This window comes from Dendropsophus ebraccatus, chromosome 4 (assembly GCF_027789765.1).
Source record: "Dendropsophus ebraccatus isolate aDenEbr1 chromosome 4, aDenEbr1.pat, whole genome shotgun sequence".
Taxonomy (NCBI): Eukaryota; Metazoa; Chordata; class Amphibia; order Anura; family Hylidae; genus Dendropsophus; species Dendropsophus ebraccatus.
In genome coordinates, this window is record NC_091457.1 from 137,244,038 (window position 1) to 137,268,322 (window position 24,285).

General features: G+C 42.5%; 1 protein-coding gene across 5 annotated transcripts in view; it reads right to left on the reverse strand.

Annotated features, from left to right (window-relative positions):
• NISCH (nischarin) overlaps positions 1-18,170 on the reverse strand; it is a 52,881-nt gene extending 34,711 nt beyond the window's left edge. For all 5 annotated transcript variants that reach the window (XR_011362660.1, XR_011362659.1, XM_069967138.1 and 2 more), the window contains exons 1-12: positions 17,992-18,170; positions 15,527-15,610; positions 13,822-14,004; positions 12,085-12,133; positions 7,641-7,804; positions 7,406-7,501; positions 5,599-5,694; positions 4,303-4,455; positions 4,152-4,220; positions 3,111-3,296; positions 2,174-2,302; positions 1,555-1,668 (exon numbers count right to left, since the gene is read on the reverse strand). Coding sequence is in view for 3 of the 5 variants with exons in the window: in XM_069967138.1 (XP_069823239.1) it covers positions 1,555-1,668; positions 2,174-2,302; positions 3,111-3,296; positions 4,152-4,220; positions 4,303-4,455; positions 5,599-5,694; positions 7,406-7,501; positions 7,641-7,804; positions 12,085-12,133; positions 13,822-14,004; positions 15,527-15,610; positions 17,992-18,078 (1,410 nt within the window). In the remaining 2 variants the exon portion in view is untranslated. The remainder of the gene's footprint in view (positions 1-1,554; positions 1,669-2,173; positions 2,303-3,110; positions 3,297-4,151; positions 4,221-4,302; positions 4,456-5,598; positions 5,695-7,405; positions 7,502-7,640; positions 7,805-12,084; positions 12,134-13,821; positions 14,005-15,526; positions 15,611-17,991) is intronic.
• Positions 18,171-24,285: the final 6,115 nt, after the last annotated feature.

Here is a 24,285-nt window from a genome sequence, read left to right on the forward strand (position 1 = left end):
GATGATGGCAGGGGCACACTGAGGGACACAGGTCACTGGAGGGACACTGAGCACTGGGCATCCCTCTGTCATCATCCTCTCCAGCAGCCACAGCCCGCACAGCCCTGGGAGTCGGGGCGTGACATCACAATTTTATCCAGGAAGTGACATCACCATTTTTTCCAGGAAGAGAAGCCTTGATGTAGTAGTGAGTGCAGGGAAAAAGCACTTTGTAAGTATTTCCCGTAATAAGTGTATATTGGTGATTTGTACAACTTTTGGGGGGCAATACAATACTTTAATAAATATTTTCGCTGGACGTCTTCTTTAAGTAACTTCATTAGCCAGAAAGTTTGCTAGAGAGCTGGAATGGGCGTATGACGGAGAGAGGGTATCTAACCTATGAGGATCTGTCGGCTCTCTGGACATAATTATTTTAGTAGATACGGGTATTCCCGAGGAAATAATTTTGGAGAACAGAACTCTGTATAGTGCAATTCTTCTGTTATTCCTTGAGTAAATGTATGAACTAATTGACAACTGTTTCCATTCTAGTTGTTGTATCTGTAGGGCAGGGATAGCTTTGGCTGTCCAGGCATCATGGAAGTTGCAGTTTTGCAACAGCTGGAGAGCCAAGGGTTCCCTACCTCTGTTCTAGAGCGTTCCCCATCCTGAGGGTTGCTAGCTCCTGCAACGCAACAACCTCAATGATGCCCCGACAGCTGCCGGATGCAGCAGCATGTGTTCAGGAACAGCCATTAGACTATGTTCACTATATTTAAGTCAATAGGCCTTTCAGGAACACATTGTGATATGCATCACCCCACCCATTTAACAGGTAGTTGACGTATACCAGTGGTATGTGCAGAAATTGGGTTGTCAATGGGGTATTAACTAGACAAGTCAGGAGAGGTGACAGATCCTGACCGTGTCACTGGTCCTGGCAAATTGGCTCTGTAGGGCGGTGACACACAAACACAGTAATTATGTAACGGAATTGTTTTCAGTCAATCCAGATCATCGTACTCAGCTATATATTAAAATACTATATTTTTATTGATATCATCCATTAAAAATTATTTTTTCAACTTCCAATAATTTACTTGAAGGGGTTATCCAGGCTTAGAAAAACATGTCTGCTTTATTCCAGAAACAGCACCACACTTGTCCTGAACTTGTGGTTTCGCAGCCTGGTTCCATTGAAGTGAATGGAGCTGAATTGTAATACCACACACAACTTGAGGACAAGGGTGGTGCTGTTTTTTTTTCTAAAAAGTAGCAGTGCTCTTTCCAATCCTGGATAAACCCTTTAAGAACTGCAACACGATAATAAGTGATGCAGTTTTCTCTCTGTATGAGCAGAACGGTTTATAATACTATTTGTTAAGAAAAGTACAACCGCATCTTAATAATATATACAAGTTATACACAAAAAGTCTGGGAAAACCTAACTTCACTTGTGTAACAAGAAGGTTAAAAAGAGGGCATACATTGTTACCAATGTACCGATGTGCAAAGAGACATGACTTCAATACTATGGGAATGTTTTCGGAAGATATCAAATCTTCTTTATACCTTTTTATCTGCATTATTCAATTTATTTTTTGCTTCCTTGGCTTTTTGGATCGCCTTTAATACTTCCACAGTATCCAGTTCCTTTTCCGTTGTGCTGGTGCTGTCTAAACAAACCTTATAAAGAATGAGAACAGTCAGCAATTAGTTCAGTAATATAATGTGCATAAAGCCAGCTTTATGAATACATCAGCTAACCTCCCCCATTCTACACATGGGGGGAAGATTTCTCATTTGTGCCCCTGGCAAACACCACAGAAATGGCACAGATTTTTGTGCATACCACTCAGCTCACAGACAAGAAAAATGGTCAGAAATTGGGCGGCCTCAAGTGAATGAAGCTGAACTGCAATATTACAGAGGACGGGTGCGTTTTTTGCAAGAAAGTAGTCATGCTTTTTCTAATCTTATATAACTCATTTTAACCCCTAGAATGAGTTTTGCCTGGACAGCTTTAGCTTTGGCTGTCTAGGCATGATGGGAATTGTAGTTATGTAACAGCTGGGGGGCCTGAGTTTGACACGTCTGATCTAATACATCTATTGGTGGAGGGAAAAGTGTGTGTGATGGAAAATGCATAATTAAAATATTAAAAAACAAAAAAAAACAAACATGATTTTACCTCGGCAGCTCGATCACCAAACTGTGCAAGAACTTTGGTTCGGTAATCAGGAACAATCGTGACAGGGTTGTCCGTCAAATTGACAGTCTCCAAGCATGGAAGGCTTCCTATATTTTTTATTTCCTCAACCTGAACAAAAAAAAAAAAATAGATAAATACATAGTTTCCAGTGCCAGAGATTTGTAGTTTACTTTTATAAAAAAAAAAAAAAAAAAATCTCAAGTCTTCTAATAATTATCAGCTGCTGTATGCCCTGCATGAATTGGTGTATTCTTTCTAGTCTGGAGAGCAGGAGACGTTTTCTATGAAATTTGCAACTGTTCAGGGCAGTTCCTGTCAGACAGAGGTGGTAGCAGAGAGCAGCTAATAAGTACTAGAAGACGAGATTTTTTTTTTTAAGTAAATTACTAATTTCTGGCACTTGCTGGGACTAGTTGATTTGAAAGAAAACATGTTATGGTGAACAATCCCCTATAAACAATAATATACTAATCCAGATGGCCACTTATCTGTATGAAAGCTAAATGGATTTTCTGGGCTAAATGTATTGATTATCCATCCTCAAGATGGGTCAATAATATTAGATCATAGAAAACAGGAAAAACAGGGATGAAAAGTGACATTCACTTGAATGAGAGCGGAGCTACAGACACCCACATGGCCACTATACGGAGGATGGAGCTGTCTGCCTCTGGCTATGTTCTCGCTTTATGTTGGTTCAGACAAAGATAATCAGTGGGGTGTGGGTTTTAGCACCCTACCGATATTGATGACAGGTCACCAATAGCCTAACAAAACCCCTTCAATATCAAGCGGACTTCAAGGGTGAGGTGTCTTAAATTATGTGGTTCTTGTTTTTTTATGTAATCACAGGTACACGGCAGCCATCTGTCAATCATATGCGCTATTTGAAGACAATTTGGGAATGTCTGCATACCTGCGAGACTTTGTTGTTGCTAAGATCCAAGTTGACAAGAGAATACAACTTATTAAGTCCTTTAAGGTTCTCAAGAAAGTTTCCAGATAAATTAAGTGTTTTAATATTCCCAATCTTTGAATGAATTCCTTCCAGTATGGAAAGCTTGTTATAGGAAAGATCCAAGTGAATCAGGTTGTATAAATGCTAGAAGAGAAAGAAAGAAATCTCTACTTTATCAGTCATTAGAAACTCATTCTCATGTACGGACTGTGCAGGGAACATATGAAGAATGAGCTACGGACTTCAGAACTCATCATCCGTTATGATGCCAAAATCTCCAAAATTGTTTAAATCTTTGCGCTACTGTACTGCCACTGTAGTTCAATCATTTAGATTAATATCTAGAAAATAATGTGCTCAGTAAATATAACACTGTAAAAGGATAAGGACAGGGGTCCTCAACTGGCGGACCGTGGAGGCCAGCTGTCCGGACCCCTGCTGCAGCTCAGTATATCTGTATACTGAGCTGCGCTCGGCACAGTGACTATGAGCGCTCGTAATGAGCGCTCATAGTTACTGTGCAGCAGAACTGACAGAGAGGGAGCCATCGGCTCCCTCCCTGTCAGTCACTCTTGTGGCCACAGCAGTCACAAGAGGCCACTCTCTGCCTCTGATTTCGGCGCTCTAGTGACATCACTGGAGCGCCAATGTCAGGACAAGGGGAGAGCGGCCTCTTGTGACTGCTGCAGTGCGGCCATAAGAGCAAAGAGAAGAGGTGACGCCGAACCCAGGTGAGTATAGGTGTCTGTTTTTTTATGTTATATGCTATATGGGAGGGGGAGAGCACACAGGGGGGCTATATACTACTGGGGCAGTCACCCCCTTTGTACCTAATTTCAAAGGGCTGATGAGAGATAGTTCCACATCATTTGTGAAAAGTAACAAAACACATTTACTACAAATGTTCAGCTCGGACCTTCACCTGACAATAGACCCCGGTAAGTGGCCCTTCACTATAAGTTGCTGAGTACCCCTGGCATAAGACATAAGGCTACTTACCTGTAGATTCTCTATTGAGCATATATAGTTATGACTCAAGGCCAGAAATTCTACTTGTGGAGTAAGTTTCTGCAAAATAAATAAATAACTATGTATGTATAAACCTAACAACCCTGCATGTCAGGCAAGAACAGCAGAGAAATATTCTTACCACTGAATCATCTATAGCAGAGATCTGGTTGTGACTCATATCCACAGTGGTCAGGGCGCTCCATTTTGGAACCACAGCTGTAATAGGACAATCTGAAGAAGTGCCTTCCGCCACCCATTGATCAAACTCCAGAGCTTCTGGTACCAAGATGTCCTGAAATAAGCCAAAACCTGTCTGCTATAGACACCATCACGCTAAATGTTATGAGCTTTCATCAGTCATGCACGCATAAAAAATAATTTTTCCTCCCCAGGTATAAGGCAGGAGTGGAGTGCGATCCTTAGATCATCCTTGTGGCCCATTGAAGATAGCAGCAGTCTACGTGTCAATCATGCGTGTCAGCTGATCATGGTCTTTTAAGTGGCGCTAGTACACTAAACGATTATCGCCCACAACAGCCGGTTTATCAGCTAAGTATGGCCGAAAATCGTTTGGTGCAATAGGGCCCTTACTTTCTGTCACTCCCTGTGAGATCATGGGATTTGCAGGATTGGGCCATGTTCATACTGCATCAGAGACTGGCCGTTCCGTGAGCTGGCCGGGTCACGGAGCGGCCGATCTCCAAAAAGATCACCCCGGCCTGTACTGCAGTACCAGCAGAGTGATTTTTAGGGCTGCAGAGTTCTGATGCGGGCGCATCCGTGCGCGCCCACATCAGAACTCCCCACTGCACACAATGGAGTGAGAAGCCAGAGCCGCTCGCTCCACAGTGTGCACTGACAGAGCTTTCTGCGGCCGCTATTCAATGAATAGCGGACGCAGAAAACTGACATGTAAGTTTTTTATGGCGCCGCTAGGGATCCCGGCCGGAGTGTATACTATGTGTATACACTCCGGCTGGGATTCCATAGACGACAATGTTACAAATATTTTCATAATAATCACGGCCGTTGTTTCAATGCGCAACAACGGCCGTGATTTTACGAAAATATACTTTGTGTGAACATAGCCTAAGGATGGCAAGCACAGAGAAATCATGGCTTTTTGGTGACTTGTTGAGGAAAGTGTTGTGGAAAACAACAGAACAGTGTAAAGGAATAGGCTTTACAAAACCCAAATAACGTGTGTTCAGGAAAAAAAAAATAAGACGTCAAATTGAGGTCATGAAGTGGAAATACAGAGAGGAAAGCCCACCAGAAACCTGACAGCGGCTTACAGGAGCTCAGCACAGTGTAACCTTGCTCTCGACATGTTGTGTAAGGGAGGAAGATAAATTACTACCTTGAACTATGTAACAACAGAATAAGCAACAACAATAGCATGCCGACACGAGACATAATTTATTGTAACCAGCACCTTTAATGATGATGTTGAAAACTGAACGGTCATAGTTGCCAATGTCTTCTTGTTAGAGGTGAATCCCTTGATAAGTCTGGCATCGGAATGGGAGATCTGAAAAACAGTATCAGTGTGATAAGCCAATACTCTGTTTACTGAGAACAATGGGGGGGCAGGGCGCTTCCTGAAGTGGTCTATTAACTATCTCTGCTGACAACACACAACAGAATGGTGACTGTCAGCTGCTTCATGTGATAGATGAACTTTTACTGGAACATTATCAGCAGTCACAGGCCTGCCGGCAATAACTGGGAAGAGCTGTCTTATAAGGACAAGTTTTTTTCTTGAAAAAACCCCCCAAAAACTATTACCAGGAAGGTTACATAAAGTTTAACCGCAGTGTGAAGCTATGTTCCCACTCCATCTTTTTTGGGGGGTAAAAAAACAGTTTTTTGATAATGGCAGCCATTAATAATGATAAAAAGGGACATTGTGAGAACATGGCCTAAAGCTTATATTACCCCTCTAGCCTGTAAAGCTCAAAATACTAAAAGCCCTGGGACTCCCACTGATCAGCTGAGTTTAAAGAGGTACTCTGGAGACTAAAAAAATAGGTTGCTTATCCCTTGTATTAATAAAATTATATTACTTTCTAATATAACTTTGTTAAAATATATCTTTTTTTTATTTTATTTATTTATTTACATAGGCACTTCTATTGATTGGCAGCAGTAAGAGGCAACTAGGGCCCCTCTGTTGTCCCCAACATTTGTGTCAGAAGGGCTATCTAAGCCCTAACGTTCCTGATCCCCTGGCAGCCTCCCCCATCGGTATTGTATAAAAGAATATACATGGGGAATGAGACCCTGCTATGTCTGAACTAAAGTGATTGAATATATACAGAAGCGGCGGCAGCAGACCGCTGCTATCTGCTATGGGCTGCCCGGACGATCTAGCGATCAACCGGGCAGCCCCCCAGCAGCTTCCTGTGGCCCCCCTGTACTCACCTGCTCGCTGCAGAAGCGTGTAAAAGCGTGGGCAGCGAGCAGGAAACAAGGAGCAAGCGAGCGCTGAAAGCCCCATGTAATAGGGACTTAAGGAGTTGAGCTGCAGTAACCCAGTATGACCACTACACCATGTATGAAGCTGTCTACTCCCAGCTTTGTTCTTTAAACAACAAAGAAAAAGGGATCCATAAAAGGATCAAAGAAATGCAGGACAATCACAGATAAATATTGTCATAATCTTTATTTAAATAATCCATATTTAATAAAATCCATTAAAATGAAGGAAGTGAGACAGAACCATACAATGAAAAAAAATTTAAAATCAGTGAGGGGACATATAAATGTACTGTATAGGATAATATATTGCACATGCATACAGAATGCTCTTGAAAAATATATAGAACTGTTGAAATACAGGCAACCTCCACTAGATGGCAAACTAATACAAATATTAAATATAAATGGCCCTATGAAGCCCTATGAAGTGCCAAGGATACCCAGTAAGTACCACATACAAGATGAAATCACCAAAACATATTAAATTATTATAGGCCAAGGAGGATGCGTGTATTCAATCAAGTCCCACTCACTGGGAGTAGAACTATCTACTTTGGGCATCTTTTTATTTTTGTATTACAGCTTTGTTCTTTGCTTATGGGGCAAGATGATCAGCAAAGTGCCCTGTGTCGGCACCTAACTGATCTGATATTGATGACCAATCCTGAGAATAAACCATTCATAAATTTTGCCTGTTTTTGACACATTAGAAAAGGAACATAATGAACAGATGCATTATTATTATGGGGAGTATTACGTACCTCTATCTGACAAAGTGACTTAAATACAGAGAGATCATAAGGCAGTAAATGTTCTTCTATGTTACTTGTTCCTACAGGACCTCGAGTGCCGCTGATCTGAGGAAGAAGATGCGAAGATTACTTAGTATAGAGTAGATACTAATATACAATCCTGCTACAGAGTAAGAGCACATTACATCAGAAAGAAGCTTAAACAATGGTTACACATACGTCATCAGAACATTATATCTTTTACCTTTAAATACTTGAGACGACAAGTAAAGTCAAGTATGTGTCCCAGGTCGGTTTTGGCGTCTCCATTGATGCACGTTGGCTTGGCGTGCCGCAGTAACTGTGTTATTGCATATAGCTGAAGAGGCCTCATATGAAATACTTCTCCTGCTACAAGTAACTGTTCGCCTTGAAGAAAGTCACATAAAAATTAGGTGTACACTTTTCATCAAACCACAATAATCCTGTATTATACGTCCGTCAGATATGGTCTCGATATGCTCCTTTACTGGTGTGCCTACTCTACTGCCACTTCTGTAAACTCATGGCACTTACTGCTTAAGAAAACCAAAGGTGAAGGTGTACAGTCAAGTTGCAACAGTGTATACACAACTATGAATTAAAGTTATACGGTCACCCCAGTTTTCTTGTGTGCTTTTATCCTAGTTGGACAGTGTCACTAGGGTGGGGCTTAGCGTCTGTTGAACCCCCTCTCCCTGCCTCATCACAGGGGGACACTGTCACCCCCTTTTTGCATTCTGACTTCTCTACACAGGTGTAAAGGGCAAATTTAGCAGTTTTCATACCTTATTTTAAGTCATACGTCATGGTGCTTGATCCAGTAAAAAGTGATCTTTTATCAACTGCAGATTGTGTTAAGTGGGCGGGGCCCACAGCCCCACCGAAGGTCCCTCCTAGAGGGGGTGGGGCCTAGACCTTTAGGCCAGCCTGTTACAATGGGCCTCAATGGGGCGGGGCCTATGTGCAATGACGTCACAGAGGGACATGGCCTACGGTGGCACTGTAGGCAGGGCTAAGTGGCGCTGTTGCTTAAGTCCCGCCCACTTAGCACAATCTGCAGATGATAAAAGATCACTTTTTACTTGAACAAGCACCATGATGTATGATATAAAATAAGGTATGAAAACTGATAAATTTACCCCTTTACACCTATGTAGAGAAGTCAGAATGCAAAAAGGGGGTGACAGTGTCACTTTAACAGCCATGAAGACCTGTCTAGCTGTCACTGTCCACTGGTGAACTAAAGCTAGTTTACAACACAAAGAAGACAAAGACAAGTTTTATAAATGTACATATGGATTGTGCAGTATCTAAACTGGTAGTGGTGCAGAAAACTGCACATAAGGGGGAGACAATATCACTTTAAAGGGAATGTGTCACCTAAATTTTCTTTTATTAGAGTTAGATATTAAAACTTGTTCTTTTATTCTAAACTATTTCTACTTTTTTACTTTCCTTTTTTATTTCACGTTTTGTACATTGTTATGGGGGCTGCCATCTTGCCTGAGGTGTTCTTAACAGTATTTAGTGACATGCTTTACAGCAAACCTCATGGATATAGACGACAGTAGATGGATTCTGTCCCCTTGAGATGAATGTGAAACATCACTGAGTGAGCTCTGTGGCCTGTGAAAAGGTCATTCCACAGGGAGCTGCTATTGTCTCCTCTATCTACTGGTGTCACATGTCACTGCAATACTGTACAGATCGCTTTACAGCAGCCTCCTCTTATCACCACAGACACAACAGGAAGTCTCAGCTTAGTTTTAGCCCAAGTGTTAAGAATGAAAACTGCAAGATCTCAGCATTATTTTAGAACATTGATAGAAAAATGAAAGATTTGAAAAATGCCACAAAAAAAGGTAAAAATAATATATATATTTTTTTAATATAAATAAAAATTTAACTATAAGTCACTTTCTGATGACACATTCCATTTAAGATATTAGGCTTTGTGAGACTGCACGTCCTAGGATGCCCTAACATCTGCTGTCTGGCTTCTGCATGCCTCTCTCCTCTCCCTGCTCTGTGTCTATGTGAGTGAGAAGGTGTGTGACACAGGGCCAGAAGAGAACACTCCCCAAGAGTAAAGACCCTGACTGCTGAAAACTTCTCATTTGTCTCTATAGCAGTGCCCACATAAAATGGTTGTCCACTGTTATGTGAATAAAGCCGGCTCATTGCAACAGGCCAAGTTATGTAACGTTTCCTGTGTTCTTCCTAGAAATATTCCTGCTTACATCCAAAGCTTTTCTGACAATGGTAATAATAGTTTCAGTTATAGAATATGTCATCACAGGAAAGAAAAATCTGGAGAAAGATAAGGAATTGCAGCACAAAGTTTATCAGAAAGCTGCACAAGTGAGAAGTCATCTGAAAAAAAAGTATACAGTAATTTTTCTAATATATATTTTTATTAGAAATGCTCTTCTTATATCCAGTAAAGGAGTAGGAAATTTATAGAGTGAAAATCCTATAGGGTTCACTGCCTAACCTATTTGCACAAAAGATGCTGATAAAATAGAAGTGTATAGTTTACTATAGGGACAAGCGAATTTACAGTACTAGCGGTAGTAGTAGGTTTGGCAGCCGGCTGCCTCTGAATTCTGTGCTGCTACAGGTGATAGGAGAAGCTGGATCCAGTCCCGGGAAACTTTTCCCAGCACATAGAGAGAAGGAGCACAGAGTTCAAAGGCCGCCGGCTGACAAGCTGACTGCTGAGCCTACTGTAAATTCTCTCATCCCTAGTTTTACGTAGTTTACATAACTCACATTGAGGTTAAAGGGATTCTTCACCAAAATGCCAGAGATTTGTAATTTACTTCTATTAAAAAAATCTAAAGTGTTCCAGTACTGATCAGCTGCTGTATGTCCTAAAGGAAGTCATATTTTCTTTCCAGTATGACACAGTGCTCTCTGCTGCCACCTCTGTCCATGACAATAACTGTCCAGAGCAGTAGCAAATCCCCATAGAAAACCTTTACTGCTCTCCAGACTGGAAAGAATACACCACTTTCTGCAGGACATACAGCAGCCGATAAGTACTGGAAGACTTGAGATTTTTTAATAGAAGTAAATTACATTGGCACTTGCTGGGACCAGCTGATTTGAAAGAATTTTTTTTTTGTGGTGAACTACCCCTTTAATAGGAGTTGCACAAAATGACATAGCACCAAGAGCTAAGCTGTCTCTGTAATTTGTGAATTGGGAAACAGTTTAGCTTGCGGTGCTATGTTGTTTGCACAACTCCCATAGGGAAATAGAGAAATTGTGTAAGACAACCGCCTTAGCTATTTTCAGCTTTTTGACCACCTACAATCTCAAGGTGCCATTCCAGGGACCTGTATCTATTGGACCGTTGTAACATAATAATAATAATAATTATTATTTGTATAGCGCCAACAGATGGGCGGGTTCACACTACGGAATTCTCGCGGACAATGTCCGCGGAATTCCATCAGCTGTCCGCCCGCACATCTGGGCGCCTTTCCGCCGGCCCCATAGACACCATTCTATGGGCCGACGTATTCCGCTATACGCTGAAAGAAGTGTCATGTCACTTCTTTTAGCAGATCGTGGAATACGCCGGCCCATAGAATGGTGTCTATGGAGCCGGCGGAAAAGCGTGTGCCCGTGCGGGCGGACAGCTGACGGAATTCCGCGGACATTGTCCGTGAGAATTCCGTAGTGTGAACCCGCCCATACACAGTAAAGAGGTTACAATTACATATGATAAAATTTAATTAGAATAATTAAAAATACATCATGAATACAAGACCAGCTCGCAAGAGCGTACAGACTACGAACTGGGGGTGACATATCCTGACTATACTATAAAGGGGAGATTTATCAAAGGGTGTAAAATTTAGACTGGTGCAAACTGACCACAGCAACCAATCACAGCTCAGCTTTAGGCAGTGCTGAAAGGAAAGCTGAGCTGTGATTGGTTGCTGTGGGCAGTTTGCACCAGTCTAAATTTTACACCCTTTGATAAATCTCCCCCTAAATGTCCAGATGTGAAGACCCCATTAAACATAAATGGCGCTTTCTTTAGAAGAAAGTCGCACTAAATACAGTTAGGGTCCTATTACATGGAGCGATTTTTAACAATTAACAATCGTTCACCATATTACACGGAACGATAATCGTTAGTTACGATCGTTACTATGATCGTTATTGCGATCGTTACTATGATCGTTTATTCCTTCTGATACCAGCAAAACAATGGACAATGTGCAATTACACTGAACGGTTAGTGAAAAAATGCGGAACTTGAGAGAATGAATGTGGAATTACAGCGAATGATTAACGATAATTTTAGGTTCAGCTCTAAATCAACGATTAACGACATATGAACGTTTTTACAATCGTTGCCTGCAATTACACAGAACGATTATCGTTTAAATACGAACAATTTAACGATTTTTCGCCGGATAATCGTCTTGTGTAATAGGGCCCTTACACTCTTTTTAATTGGCAACCAATATACAACTTTGTTTTAAGAACAAAGATAAAAAAATTTAAAATATTAGAGGTACTGTATCTGATAATGACAAGTGATAAAAAGTGGCTCTGTATATAATAGTCTATGTATAATAACTCGGTATCACATTTATTCAGTTACATTCATTATAATCATCTTCTCAGCTCAATAAACATAAAATTACCATTATGGAAAAGCTCCTCAGCCAGAACAGCTGCAATCCCGTGGATTTCCTGAGAATACAAATGATCCTTTATTATAGGAAAATCACAAGACATCCATGAGACAGTCAGGCAGGTCACACAGCCAGGCATCAACTCAACACACATGAATGGAAATAAGTTATCTCGTAAGGACATGACGCTCCCAGTCATACTAGTAGAATTTGTCCCTATCAGTAGAGATACCAGGCAAACATAGATTCATTCATAGAGAGTCAATTTAAAAAACAAAACAAAAAAAAACCCAGCTATGACTTCTCAGGCTTTGCACTAGGTTTAACAGCATTTAGGTTTTTCTTTGAGGGTCTGCACACATGGATGCAATATTCTGTATTCAATGCATTCAGCAATAGGGCATAATGCCAGACCTATCAACCATTCGGCAGCGGAAGGGATCATATCAGACAATTGCAGCTTCCTTTTACATTCTATACTCAGACAGTATAGTAACCATTCATTTCAATGGACCCTTTTACACAGCCGTAGTTGTTACAAATCCATAAAAAGGCTGTGATCCTGACCTAATAAATATTGACCCACCCATTTGAATCAATAGGTCCATGAGAATGCAGACAGTTTCGTATACACATCCGTAATTCCTGTCCATAGCGGTGGGTCTGCAATTACGGGCAGGATTACTCATGTGTGAATTGGGCCTTAAAATACATCAAAAGGACATTTTACTTAATTTTTAAAGAAGATCAATATGGCAGATATTTTATAAGGTCATTGACCAGAATGCAAATAGCATAGCAACCACGGCACATAGAGGATCTAAAGTAATGTCATACTTATTAATTCAGCAAAATAAGCGTCTGTCCTGCTCTCCAGTCAAGAATACAGATTTCGCAGTTGGGCCCCTTCACCAGTATCTTTATTACCTGTCTCAATGCTCAATCATGGGGCATAAACAATGTAAAATTTCTTTAAAGAGGTTGTCCAGCGAAAATCTTTTTCTGTTAAATCAACTGGTGTCAGAAAGTTATATAGATTTGTAATTTACTTCTATTAAAAAATCTCAAGTTTTTCCATACTTATAAGCTGCTGTATGTCATGCAGGAAATGTTTTATTTTCAGTCTGACACAGTGCTCTCTGCTGACACCTCTGGCCGAGACAGGAACTGTCCAGAGCAGGAGAGGTTTTCTAGGGGGATTCATACATAACGGAGGCAAAACTGTCTCGGCCAGAGATGTCAGCAGAGAGCACTACATTTCCTGTAGTACATACAGCAGCTAACAAGTATGGGAAGACTTGAGATTTTTTTAATAGAAGTAAATTACAAATCTACATAACTTTCTGATAACCGTTAATTTGAAAGAAAAAGATTTTCGCTAGACAACCCCTTTAAAGAAGAACAAGTTCCCTACAGAACCCTCACATGTACAGTTACGTGTCTGCCAGGGTAAGGATGAGCACTAGAGATGAGCGAACCAGGTTCGGGTTCGAGTCCATTCGAACCCGATCGGTCGGTATTTGATAAGCAGTGGCTGCTGAACTTGGATAAAGCTCTAAGGTTGTCTGGAAAACATGGATACAGCCAATTGCTATATCCATGTTTTCCACATAGCTGTAGGGCTTTATCAAAGTTCAGCAGCCACCGCTAATCAAATGCCGATTCGGATGGAATTGAACCCGAACCCGGTTCGCTCATCTCACCACTACACACCAGCCAGCTAGTAGTAACAAGTAATGAACTTACATATAAGTGAAAGTGCAGGAAATGTGATAAAGCGTTGGGTACATTGACAGGAAACTTTGCGAGCACTGTTTGCAGGTAAACCTCCAGATCCTTCTGCCTTTTTTCCACCAAGCTTTTGGAGTTCTTTCCAATAATTTTTTTGGGAGGCAATAAATTCCGCTCTATTTTGTTCTCTGCTGTAAGCTGAAACCCAAAACAAATGTCAGATTAATGCACAAGGTCAGATTAATGCAAAGGTCACGAAAAAAAGCAAGTCAACTTAAGAAATGTATTAAACTATCTGTGAATCTAGCCCTGCGTAACTATAGGCAACAGAGTATAACTGGGGACTGTAAATAAGGGAGGTCTCTTTCCTGAAAAGTGAAGTTGCCTGGTGGGTACACCAGAAGTAATGGATTAACTATAGCAAAAGTGTACTCCACGTTATAACTGGCATACATACAAAGAGGCCTATAGGTGTAAACAACTCATCGATAACGGGTCTCTCTATATTCATGAAGTAAAAAGACTGCACTCACCAATGTAGTCTTCTCAAGCTTTATTCTTGTTATAAAAACATGGAAAGACCACTAAGGAGGTCCGTAGAAGAGCCATGGGCGTGAAACAGACTGTCACCACTCCTTTCACGTAGCGTCTGCTCATTCTATGTCCGCACCATGTCCATGTTTTTATAACAAGAATAAAGCTTGAGAAGACTACATTGGAGAGTGCAGTTGTCCAGTACGTAGCTATACCCACAGTATACACCTGTAGTGCCGCTGCCCTCTACATGTGCATGCTCAGATAACAGGTCTCTCTGTCTGTAAATTATCCTGGCACTGTGCGCTGACTAGTCATGGACAGCACCCTGCCCAGATGACTAGCTGTCGCCCCTCTCTTGGCCTCACGCGTCAGAATAAAACATCTTTTTCCCCTTTGTAAAGCTACTGCTGCAGCTGGTATGTTCCACGAGCTGCACAGTAGATCTATACTGTGCTGCTAGAAACCATAACAGCACAATCGTGCTGATTGGTTCCCTTTAAGACCTGATTTTCTATGTCAGCAAGATCTGCTGGATCAGCTCTCGCGTGCCAAGATTATTATACGGCACAATGTCTGTGCAGCCCTTGAATATAGAAATAAAGTAATACTTTAAGTAATAAAGTTATACTTACCTCCCTAGGTGTCCTGACTTTTCCTCACTCACCAAAGATACCACTGGCACTTCTGAAGCAGTTTTTGCAGTGACAGACCACTCAGCCAATCACTGGCTGAGACGGGACAGTGCCACGGCCAGAGATTGGCTGAGTGGCCTGTCACTGCACAGAATGGTTGGGAAGTGTCAGAGCATCTGCAGTGAGCGGGGAACAGGCAGGGGGACACCAGGGAGCGTGGAGAGGCAAGAATAACTTTACTATTTTCTATACTCTTTCGTCAGCCGCCGTCCGTGCACCTCCTATTACACTAGATGATGCATGGATGGCAGCCGATGATTTTTAATCTTGCTGATAGACAACGATCAGCAGATGAACAGCTCCACAGCTGATCATTGTCTTTATCGGAGCGATATTTGCCCGATTCTGCCTGATTGGGCAGATAATCACCCCATGTAATAGGACCCTTAGTGTAGGTAAAGAAACAAGACAGACACACACATACACGATCCCCCAATATTTGAGCTCAAGGGCCAAACACCAAAATATAAGAATATAGCCAACATACTCACCTTTTCATGAAGATCATAGAAGTCACTATACCGATGCTTTACAGTCCAATTATATCTACCAGTATGAACTTCAATGATATATACCTAGGACAGAGAAAAAAGACCGAACGTAAACAAAAGCGATCATAATATTTACTGTATATGTATACAAACATTGTGATTAGATGATTAGTCTTGGTGAACCAGTTTTGCTCCCTGCCCTTGATGAAATTTCTGTCTGGGTGTTTCCACTTGGTGCTGAATGCATGGACTATATACTACACTATAGAGATGTGTAGAGGACGGCACTTTCGTGGCGGTGGTGCTCGAGGCAGAAATATTCAAAATAGTAGGAAGAGCCCGGCACTCACTAAAGAAAGACGTCCTTCTTGTACCATATGTTTGCTGCACTACAATAAAGAAGTATAAATTATTTGGTGAGTGCCGGGCTCTTCCTATATACTACACTATGACTGTCTGCATAAAGCATCCTCAGATAGCTGCTACAAGGCACAGAAGGTACACAGCAGTGTGGGGGCAGGTGCTGACACAGGGGAAGCACTTCACAGTCAACCCTGGGGACCCCAGAGCTGTCAGTTGCTAGGACACCAAGTGTAGCTCTAGCAGCAACCTGTGTCACAGAAACACATGAGAAAGCTAATACGTTATAAGTATGAAATAAAAGTATAAAATCGTATAGGAGGAGTATAAAAAAATAAATATAAATTATTAATTTGTGGATCTCACCCTTCCCCCTATATATTAGGTAACCATATATCTGTAAAAACCTGAAAAAGTAGTTTAAAAGATTATTTAAAAAGATAAGATTCTAATAAGAATATACAGTACATGGGGGAAGGGATCTCTCTGTGCACCAGCACTGGATCAGAACAGGGGACCAGGAACTGCAGTTACTGACACAAACATTGGTGGCAGCAGAGGGGCCCATGTTGTTCCTTACTGCTGCCACTCAACTGATATTGAGTGGTTAAGAATAAAGTATATATTTTTTTTTTAAGAAGTAATGTTATAAAGTAATAACTGTAATAAAGCAATGCATTATTAAAAAAATAAATAAATTCTCCAAAGTATCCAAATGTACATTCATTTTTACAGCGAGTTCCTGCACATAGACGTACATTTATGCTCGGATCCCGGCAGTTAACCCTACAGATGCTGAGGTCAGTGTGATCGCCGCATCTATAAAGAGAACAGAAGAAGAATATTCCCTCTGTTCCCGATGTTAGCTATGACAGGTCTGAGGCCTCGGATGTGTAAGAATAATGACGTAAAAAAATACATGGCAGTGCTAATCTGCACAGGAAAGGGTATGTCCACACTATAGATCAGCGCAGAATTTCAAGCGAAGGGAAGGGAAGATAAAATAAACACATAATTCCCATATCTCCCAATGCAAATAATACATGTAGGGGAAACAACACCACATATCTGGTATCGCTACGTATGTAACAAAGCCGGCAATAATATTATCACATGATATAACCCAGACGGTGAGCGCGGAAAATTCAAAGTTAGAAAATTTTGCACAAGAAGATCGTTGGGATTTACCACTAACCTAAAGAACAATATTTTATATATATATATATATATCCTACAAATGGATCATGACAAAGTAAAATAGGTCGTGAAAAACCTATCTCAGACTGGCAAGGATAAGTTTACGCAACACAGAGATATAACCACATAGTGAGACAGGTCAGATATGGGCTCTGGTCCCTAGGGACATTTTCCGCCCGGTCCTGAAGGGGTTAAAGGGTACCAACCACCACCATGATTAAGGGTGTAGTTACACAGAGATTTATCTGACAGATTTTTGAAGCCAAAGCCAGGAACAGAATATAAACAGGTTGCTAAGGAAAGACTGAGATTTCTACTCTTTTCAAATTAATTCCTGGCTTTGGCTACAAAAATCTGTCAGATAAACACACCATTAGCTCCCAGCAACCTTCCCTTTAATATACAGAATACTGAAGAACTGTCAGCCACAGCCCTGCCCGGAGGAGTCTGAATGGTCAGGCTTTCTCATTGACTTTTCATTGCCTCTGCCCCTAACACCCCTGTCAGATGCTGCAGCAATAATTTTTACAGCTGTGGCAAAACTACAACTCCCAGCATGCCCGGCCAAAGTGTCCATGCATGCTGGGAGTTGTGGTTTTGCAGCAGCTGGAGAGATGTTACACCCATCATCCCCCTGACACTGACATGCTGAGACTTGTAGTTTCACAACTGTCAGGAATCACAACCACTGGCTGCAGACCACTATTCTACAAGCTAATAGTCACATATACTCTGTAACCTAAAGCATCAGCTGACATCACTGACGGACACAGCTGCAGCCGTACAGCGGGGACACAGCTGCAGCCGTACAGCGGGGACACAGCTGCAGCCGTACAGCGGGGACACAGCTGCAGCCGTACAGCGGGGTCACAGTGCGGCAGTGCCGGTATACAGGGCCGCCCACTCACCGTGTAGTTCTCCACCAGCTCCGAGCCGATAATCTTCACCTCCCGCCGCTCCTCGCCGTCCTCCATATACCCCGCCGCGTCCTCCATGGTGTACGGTACAAACGGGAAAGAATCACGTCTCCCCCCGGGTTATTCCTTCTCTCCGGCTGCGGGAGCCGCCATGTTTGTTTACGCCGCGATTCCAGTTCAACGAACTTTATTGACACAGTCACAAGATAACAAAGGGGAGCGGAGGCTGCGCCGGTGCCGGGAGGGCTGAGGGAACCTACTGTATGCAGGAGGAGAATAGTGCGCTGTGTGTGATTGTATACACTGAGGAGAATAGTGCGCTGTGTGACTGTATACTGAGGAGAATAGTGCGCTGTGTGACTGTATACTGAGGAGAATAGTGCGCTGTGTGTGACTGTATACTGAGGAGAATAGTGCGCTGTGTGTGACTATATACTGAGGAGAATAGTGCGCTGTGTGTGACTGTATACTGAGGAGAATAGTGCACTGTGTGACTTTATACACTGAGGAGAATAGTGCGCTGTGTGTGACTGTATACACTGAGGAGAATAGTGCGCTGTGTGACTGTATACTGAGGAGAATAGTGCACTGTGTGTGACTATACACTGAGGAGAATAGTGCTCTGTGTGTGACTATACACTGAGGAGAATAGTGCGCTGTGTGACTGTATACACTGAGGAGAATAGTGCTTTGTGTGTGACTGTATACTGAGGAGAATAGTGCGCTGTGTGACTGTATACACTGAGGAGAATAGTGCTCTGTGTGTGACTATACACTGAGGAGAATAGTGCTCTGTGTGTGACTATACACTGAGGAGAATAGTGCGCTGTGTGACTGTATACACTGAGGAGAATAGTGCGCTGTGTGTGACTATATACACTGAGGAGAATAGTGCGCTGTGTGTGACTGTATACTGAGGAGAATAGTGCACTGTGTGACTGTATACACTGAGGAGAATAGTGCGCTGTGTGTGACTGTATACACTGAGGAGAATAGTGCGCTGTGTGTGACTGTATACACTGAGGAGAATAGTGCGCTGTGTGTGACTGTATACACTGAGGAGAATAGTGTGCTGTGTGTGACTGTATACACTGAGAAGAATGGTGCTCTGTGTGACTGTATACTGAGAATAGTGCGCTGTGTGTGACTATACACTGAGGAGAATAGTGCGCTGTGTGTGACTATACACTGAGGAGGATAGTGTGCTGTGTGTTACTGTATACACTGAGGAGAATAGTGCGCTGTGTGACTATACTAAGAATAGTGCGCTGTGTGACTGTATACACTGAGGAGAATAGTGCGCTGTGTGACTGTATATACTGAGGAGAATAGTGCACTGTGTGTGACTGTATACACTGAGGAGAATAGTGCACTGTGTGACTGTATACACTGAGGAGAATAGTGCGCTGTGTGACTATACACTGAATAGAATAGTGCACTGTGTGTGACTATACACTGAGGAGAATAGTGCACTGTGTGTGACTGTATACACTGGGGAGAATAGTGCGCTGTGTGTGACTATACACTGAGGAGAATAGTGCACTGTGTGTGATTGTATACACTGAGGAGAATAGTGTGCTGTGTGTGACTATACACTGAGAAGAATAGTGCGCTGTGTGTGACTATACACTGAGGAGAATAGTGCACTGTGTGTGACTGTATACTGAGGAGAATAGTGCGCTGTGTGACTGTATACTGAGGAGAATTGTGCGCTGTGTGACTATATACCGAGGAGAATAGTGCGCTGTGTGACTGTATACACTGAGGAGAATAGTGCGCTGTGTGTGACTGTATACACTGAGGAGAATAGTGCGCAGTGTGTGACTGTATACAATGAGGAGAATAGTGCACTGTGTAACTACTGTGGAGAATAGTGCGCTGTGTGTGACTATATACTAATGAGAATAGTGCGCTGTGTGTGACTATACACTAAGGAGAATAGTGCACTGTGTGTGACTGTATATACTGAGGAGAATAGTGCGCTGTGTGTGACTGTATATACTGAGGAGAATAGTGCGCTGTGTGACTATAGACTGAGGAGAATAGTGCTCTGTGTGTGATTGTATACACTAAGGAGAATAGTGTGCTGTGTGACTATATACACTGAGGAGAATAGTGCGCTGTGTGACTGTATACACTGAGGAGAATAGTGCACTGTGTGTGACTATATACTGAGGAGAATAGTGCGCTGTGTGACTGTATACTGAGGAGAATAGTGCACTGTGTGACTGTATATACTAAGGAGAATAGTGCGCTGTGTGTGACTATATACTAAGGAGAATAGTGCGCTGTGTGTGACTGTATATACTGAGGAGAATAGTGCATTGTGTGACTGTATACACTGAGGAGAATAGTGCTCTGTGTGTGACTATACTGAGGAGAATAGTGCGCTGTGTGTGACTATATACTGAGGAGAATAGTGCACTGTGTGTGATTGTATACACTGAGGAGAATAGTGCACTGTGTGACTGTATACGCTGAGAATAGTGCGCTGTGTGACTGTATACACTGACAATAGTGCACTGTGTGACTGTATACACTGAGAATAGTGTGCTGTGTGTGACTGTATACACTGAGGAGAATAGTGCACTGTGTGACTGTATATACTGAGGAGAATAGTGCGCTGTGTGTGACTATACACTGAGGAGAATAGTGCGCTGTGTGACTGTATACACTGAGGAGAATAGTGCGCTCTGTGTGACTACACTGGGGAGAATAGTGCGCTGTGTGTGACTGTATACACTGAGGAGAATAGTGCGCTGTGTGACTGTATACACTGAGGAGAATAGTGCTCTGTGTGTGACTGTATACTGAGGAGAATAGTGCACTGTGTGACTGTATACACTGAGGAGAATAGTGCGCTGTGTGTGACTATACACTGAGGAGAATAGTGCGCTCTGTGTGACTGTATACACTGTGGAGAATAGTGCGCTGTGTGACTGTATACACTGAGGAGAATAGTGCTCTGTGTGTGACTGTATATACTGAGGAGAATAGTGCACTGTGTGACTGTATACACTGAGAATAGTGCGCTGTGTGTGACTATATACTGAGGAAATAGTGCGCTGTGTGACTGTATACACTTAGGAGAATAGTGTGCTGTGTGACTGAATACACTAAGAATAGTGCGCTGTGTGTGACTATACACTGAGAAGAATAGTGCGCTGTGTGACTGTATACACTGAGGAGAATAGTGCGCTGTGTGTGACTGAATACACTAAGAATAGTGCGCTGTGTGTGACTATACACTGAGAAGAATAGTGCGCTGTGTGACTGTATACACTGAGGAGAATAGTGCGCTGTGTGTGACTATACACTGAGGAGAATAGTGCGCTGTGTGTGACTGTATACACTGAGGAGAATAGTGCGCTGTGTGTGACTATACACTGAGGAGAATAGTGCGCTGTGTGTGACTATACACTGAGGAGAATAGTGCGCTGTGTGTGACTACACTGAGGAGAATAGTGCGCTGTGTGACTGTATACTGAGAATAGTGCGCTGTGTGACTGTATACACTGAGGAGAATAGTGCACTGTGTGATTGTATACACTGAGGAGAATAGTGCGCTGTGTGACTTTATACACTGAGGAGAATAGTGCGCTGTGTGTGACTATACACTGAGGAGAATAGTGCTCTGTGTGTGACTATACACTGAGGAGAATAGTGCGCTGTGTGACTGTATACACTGAGGAGAATAGTGCGCTGTGTGTGACTATACACTGAGGAGTATAGTGCGCTGTGTGTGACTGTATACACTGAGGAGAATAGTGCGCTGTGTGTGACTATACACTGAGGAGGATAGTGCGCTGTGTGTGACTGTATACACTGAGGAGAATAGTGCGCTGTGTGTGACTATACACTGAGGAGAATAGTGCGCTGTGTGTGACTATACACTGAGGAGGATAGTGTGCTGTGTGTTACTGTATACACTGAGGAGAATAGTGCGCTGTGTGACTATACTGAGAATAGTGCGCTGTGTGACTGTATACACTGAGGAGAATAGTGCGCTGTGTGACTGTATATACTGAGGAGAATAGTGCACTGTGTGTGATTGTATACACTGAGGAGAATAGTGCACTGTGTGACTGTATACACTGAGGAGAATAGTGCGCTGTGTGACTATACACTGAATAGAATAGTGCGCTGTGTGTGACTATACACTGAGGAGAATAGTGCACTGTGTGTGACTGTATACACTGGGGAGAATAGTGCGCTGTGTGTGACTATACACTGAGGAGAATAGTGCACTGTGTGTGATTGTATACACTGAGGAGAATAGTGTGCTGTGTGTGACTATACACTGAGGAGAATAGTGCGCTGTGTGTGACTATACACTGAGGAGAATAGTGCGCTGTGTGACAGTATATACTAAGAAGAATAGTGCGCTGTGTGTGACTATACACTGAGGAGAATAGTGCGCTGTGTGTGACTATACACTGAGGAGAATAGTGCGCTGTGTGTGACTATACACTGAGGAGAATAGTGCGCTGTGTGTGACTGTATACACTGAGGAGAATAGTGTGCTGTGTGTGACTATACACTGAGGAGAATAGTGCTCTGTGTGTGACTACACTGAGGAGAATAGTGCGCTGTGTGACTATACACTGAGGAGAATAATGCGCTGTGTGACTGTATATACTGAGGAGAATAGTGCATTGTGTGACTGTATACACTGAGGAAAATTGTGCGCTGTGTGACTATACACTGAGGAGAATAGTGCGCTGTGTGTGACTGTATACACTGAGGAGAATAGTGTGCTGTGTTTGACTATACACTGAGGAGAATAGTGCGCTGTGTGTGACTGTATACACTGAGCAGAATAGTGCGCTGTGTGACTATACACTGAGGAGAATAGTGCGCTGTGTGTGACTGTATACACTGAGGAGAATAGTGCTCTGTGTGTGACTATACACTGAGAAGAATAGTGCTCTGTGTGACTGTATACACTGAGGAGAATAGTGCGCTGTGTGACTATACACTGAGGAGAATAGTGCTCTGTGTGTGACTATACACTGAGAAGAATAGTGCTCTGTGTGACTGTATACACTGAGGAGAATAGTGCGCTGTGTGACTATACACTGAGGAGAATAGTGCGCTGTGTGTGACTATACACTGAGAAGAATAGTGCACTGTGTGACTGTATATACTGAGGAGAATAGTGCGCTGTGTGTGACTGTTTACACTGAGGAGAATAGTGCGCTGTGTGACTGTACACACTAAGGAGAATAGTGCACTGTGTGTGATAATACACTGACAAAACACAGTAATCACAGTATATACTAAGGAGAATAGTGCGCTGTGTGACAGTATATACTAAGAAGAATAGTGCCCTGTGTGTGACTATACACTGAGGAGAATAGTGCTCTGTGTGTGACTATACTGAGGAGAATAGTGCGCTGTGTGACTGTATACACTGAGGAGAATAGTGCGCTGTGTGTGACTGTATATACTGAGAATAGTGCGCTGTGACTACACTGAGAATAGTGCGCTGTGTATGACTATATACACTAAGGAGAATAGTGCACTGTGTGTGATAATACACTGACAAAACACAGTAATCACTGAACTCAAGGAGATCAGTGAAAAAATTCCAATGAATTAGTTAATCAAGAGTCTCCACTGATGCCCCCAAAAACTGAAATATGCAAAACAAGAGTCCGTGGAGCCTTGTTTGCGAGTCTCAAAACACGGGATAGTCAGATATCTCTAGCCTGTTGCCACGGGGTGCCTCCATAATGGGGAGAGCACCACACCACCCTGATAGGTAGCCCCTTAAGTCCCACTCGGTTGCGAGTATTGGAACATAAATAGGGAAACAACAGGGTGGCCCCTTTTTGTCAACGTCTAACTCAAGGTACGAGTATTGCGATCATGACAAGGACTTCATACACTGAGGAGAATAGTGCGCAGTGTGTGACTATATACTGAAGAGAAATGAAATGTCTTCCCTTCTAGATCTGTCACCATGAGCTGTGAATGGTATTGAAAAAGGGAAGCAGGTAGGAACCACAGCAACTAAGCCATAAAGTAGGAGACCATGTAAAGTACAGAGAGGGTACAAGTACTGAGGTTCATACTGCATAGAAGTTAACAACGCTCTGCTGACTCTATAACCACAGAGACCAGCCTGCTGGGAGCTTCATGGCATGGGTTCAAGTGGCTGACCAGCTGTTTGTAATCCTTACATCCAGGGTTGTGGAGTTGGAGTTGGAGCTGGTTTTGGCTGGAGTCGGAAAAAATGTGCCGACTCTGATTCCAGCTTTAAAAAAAGTGTATTTTATAAAG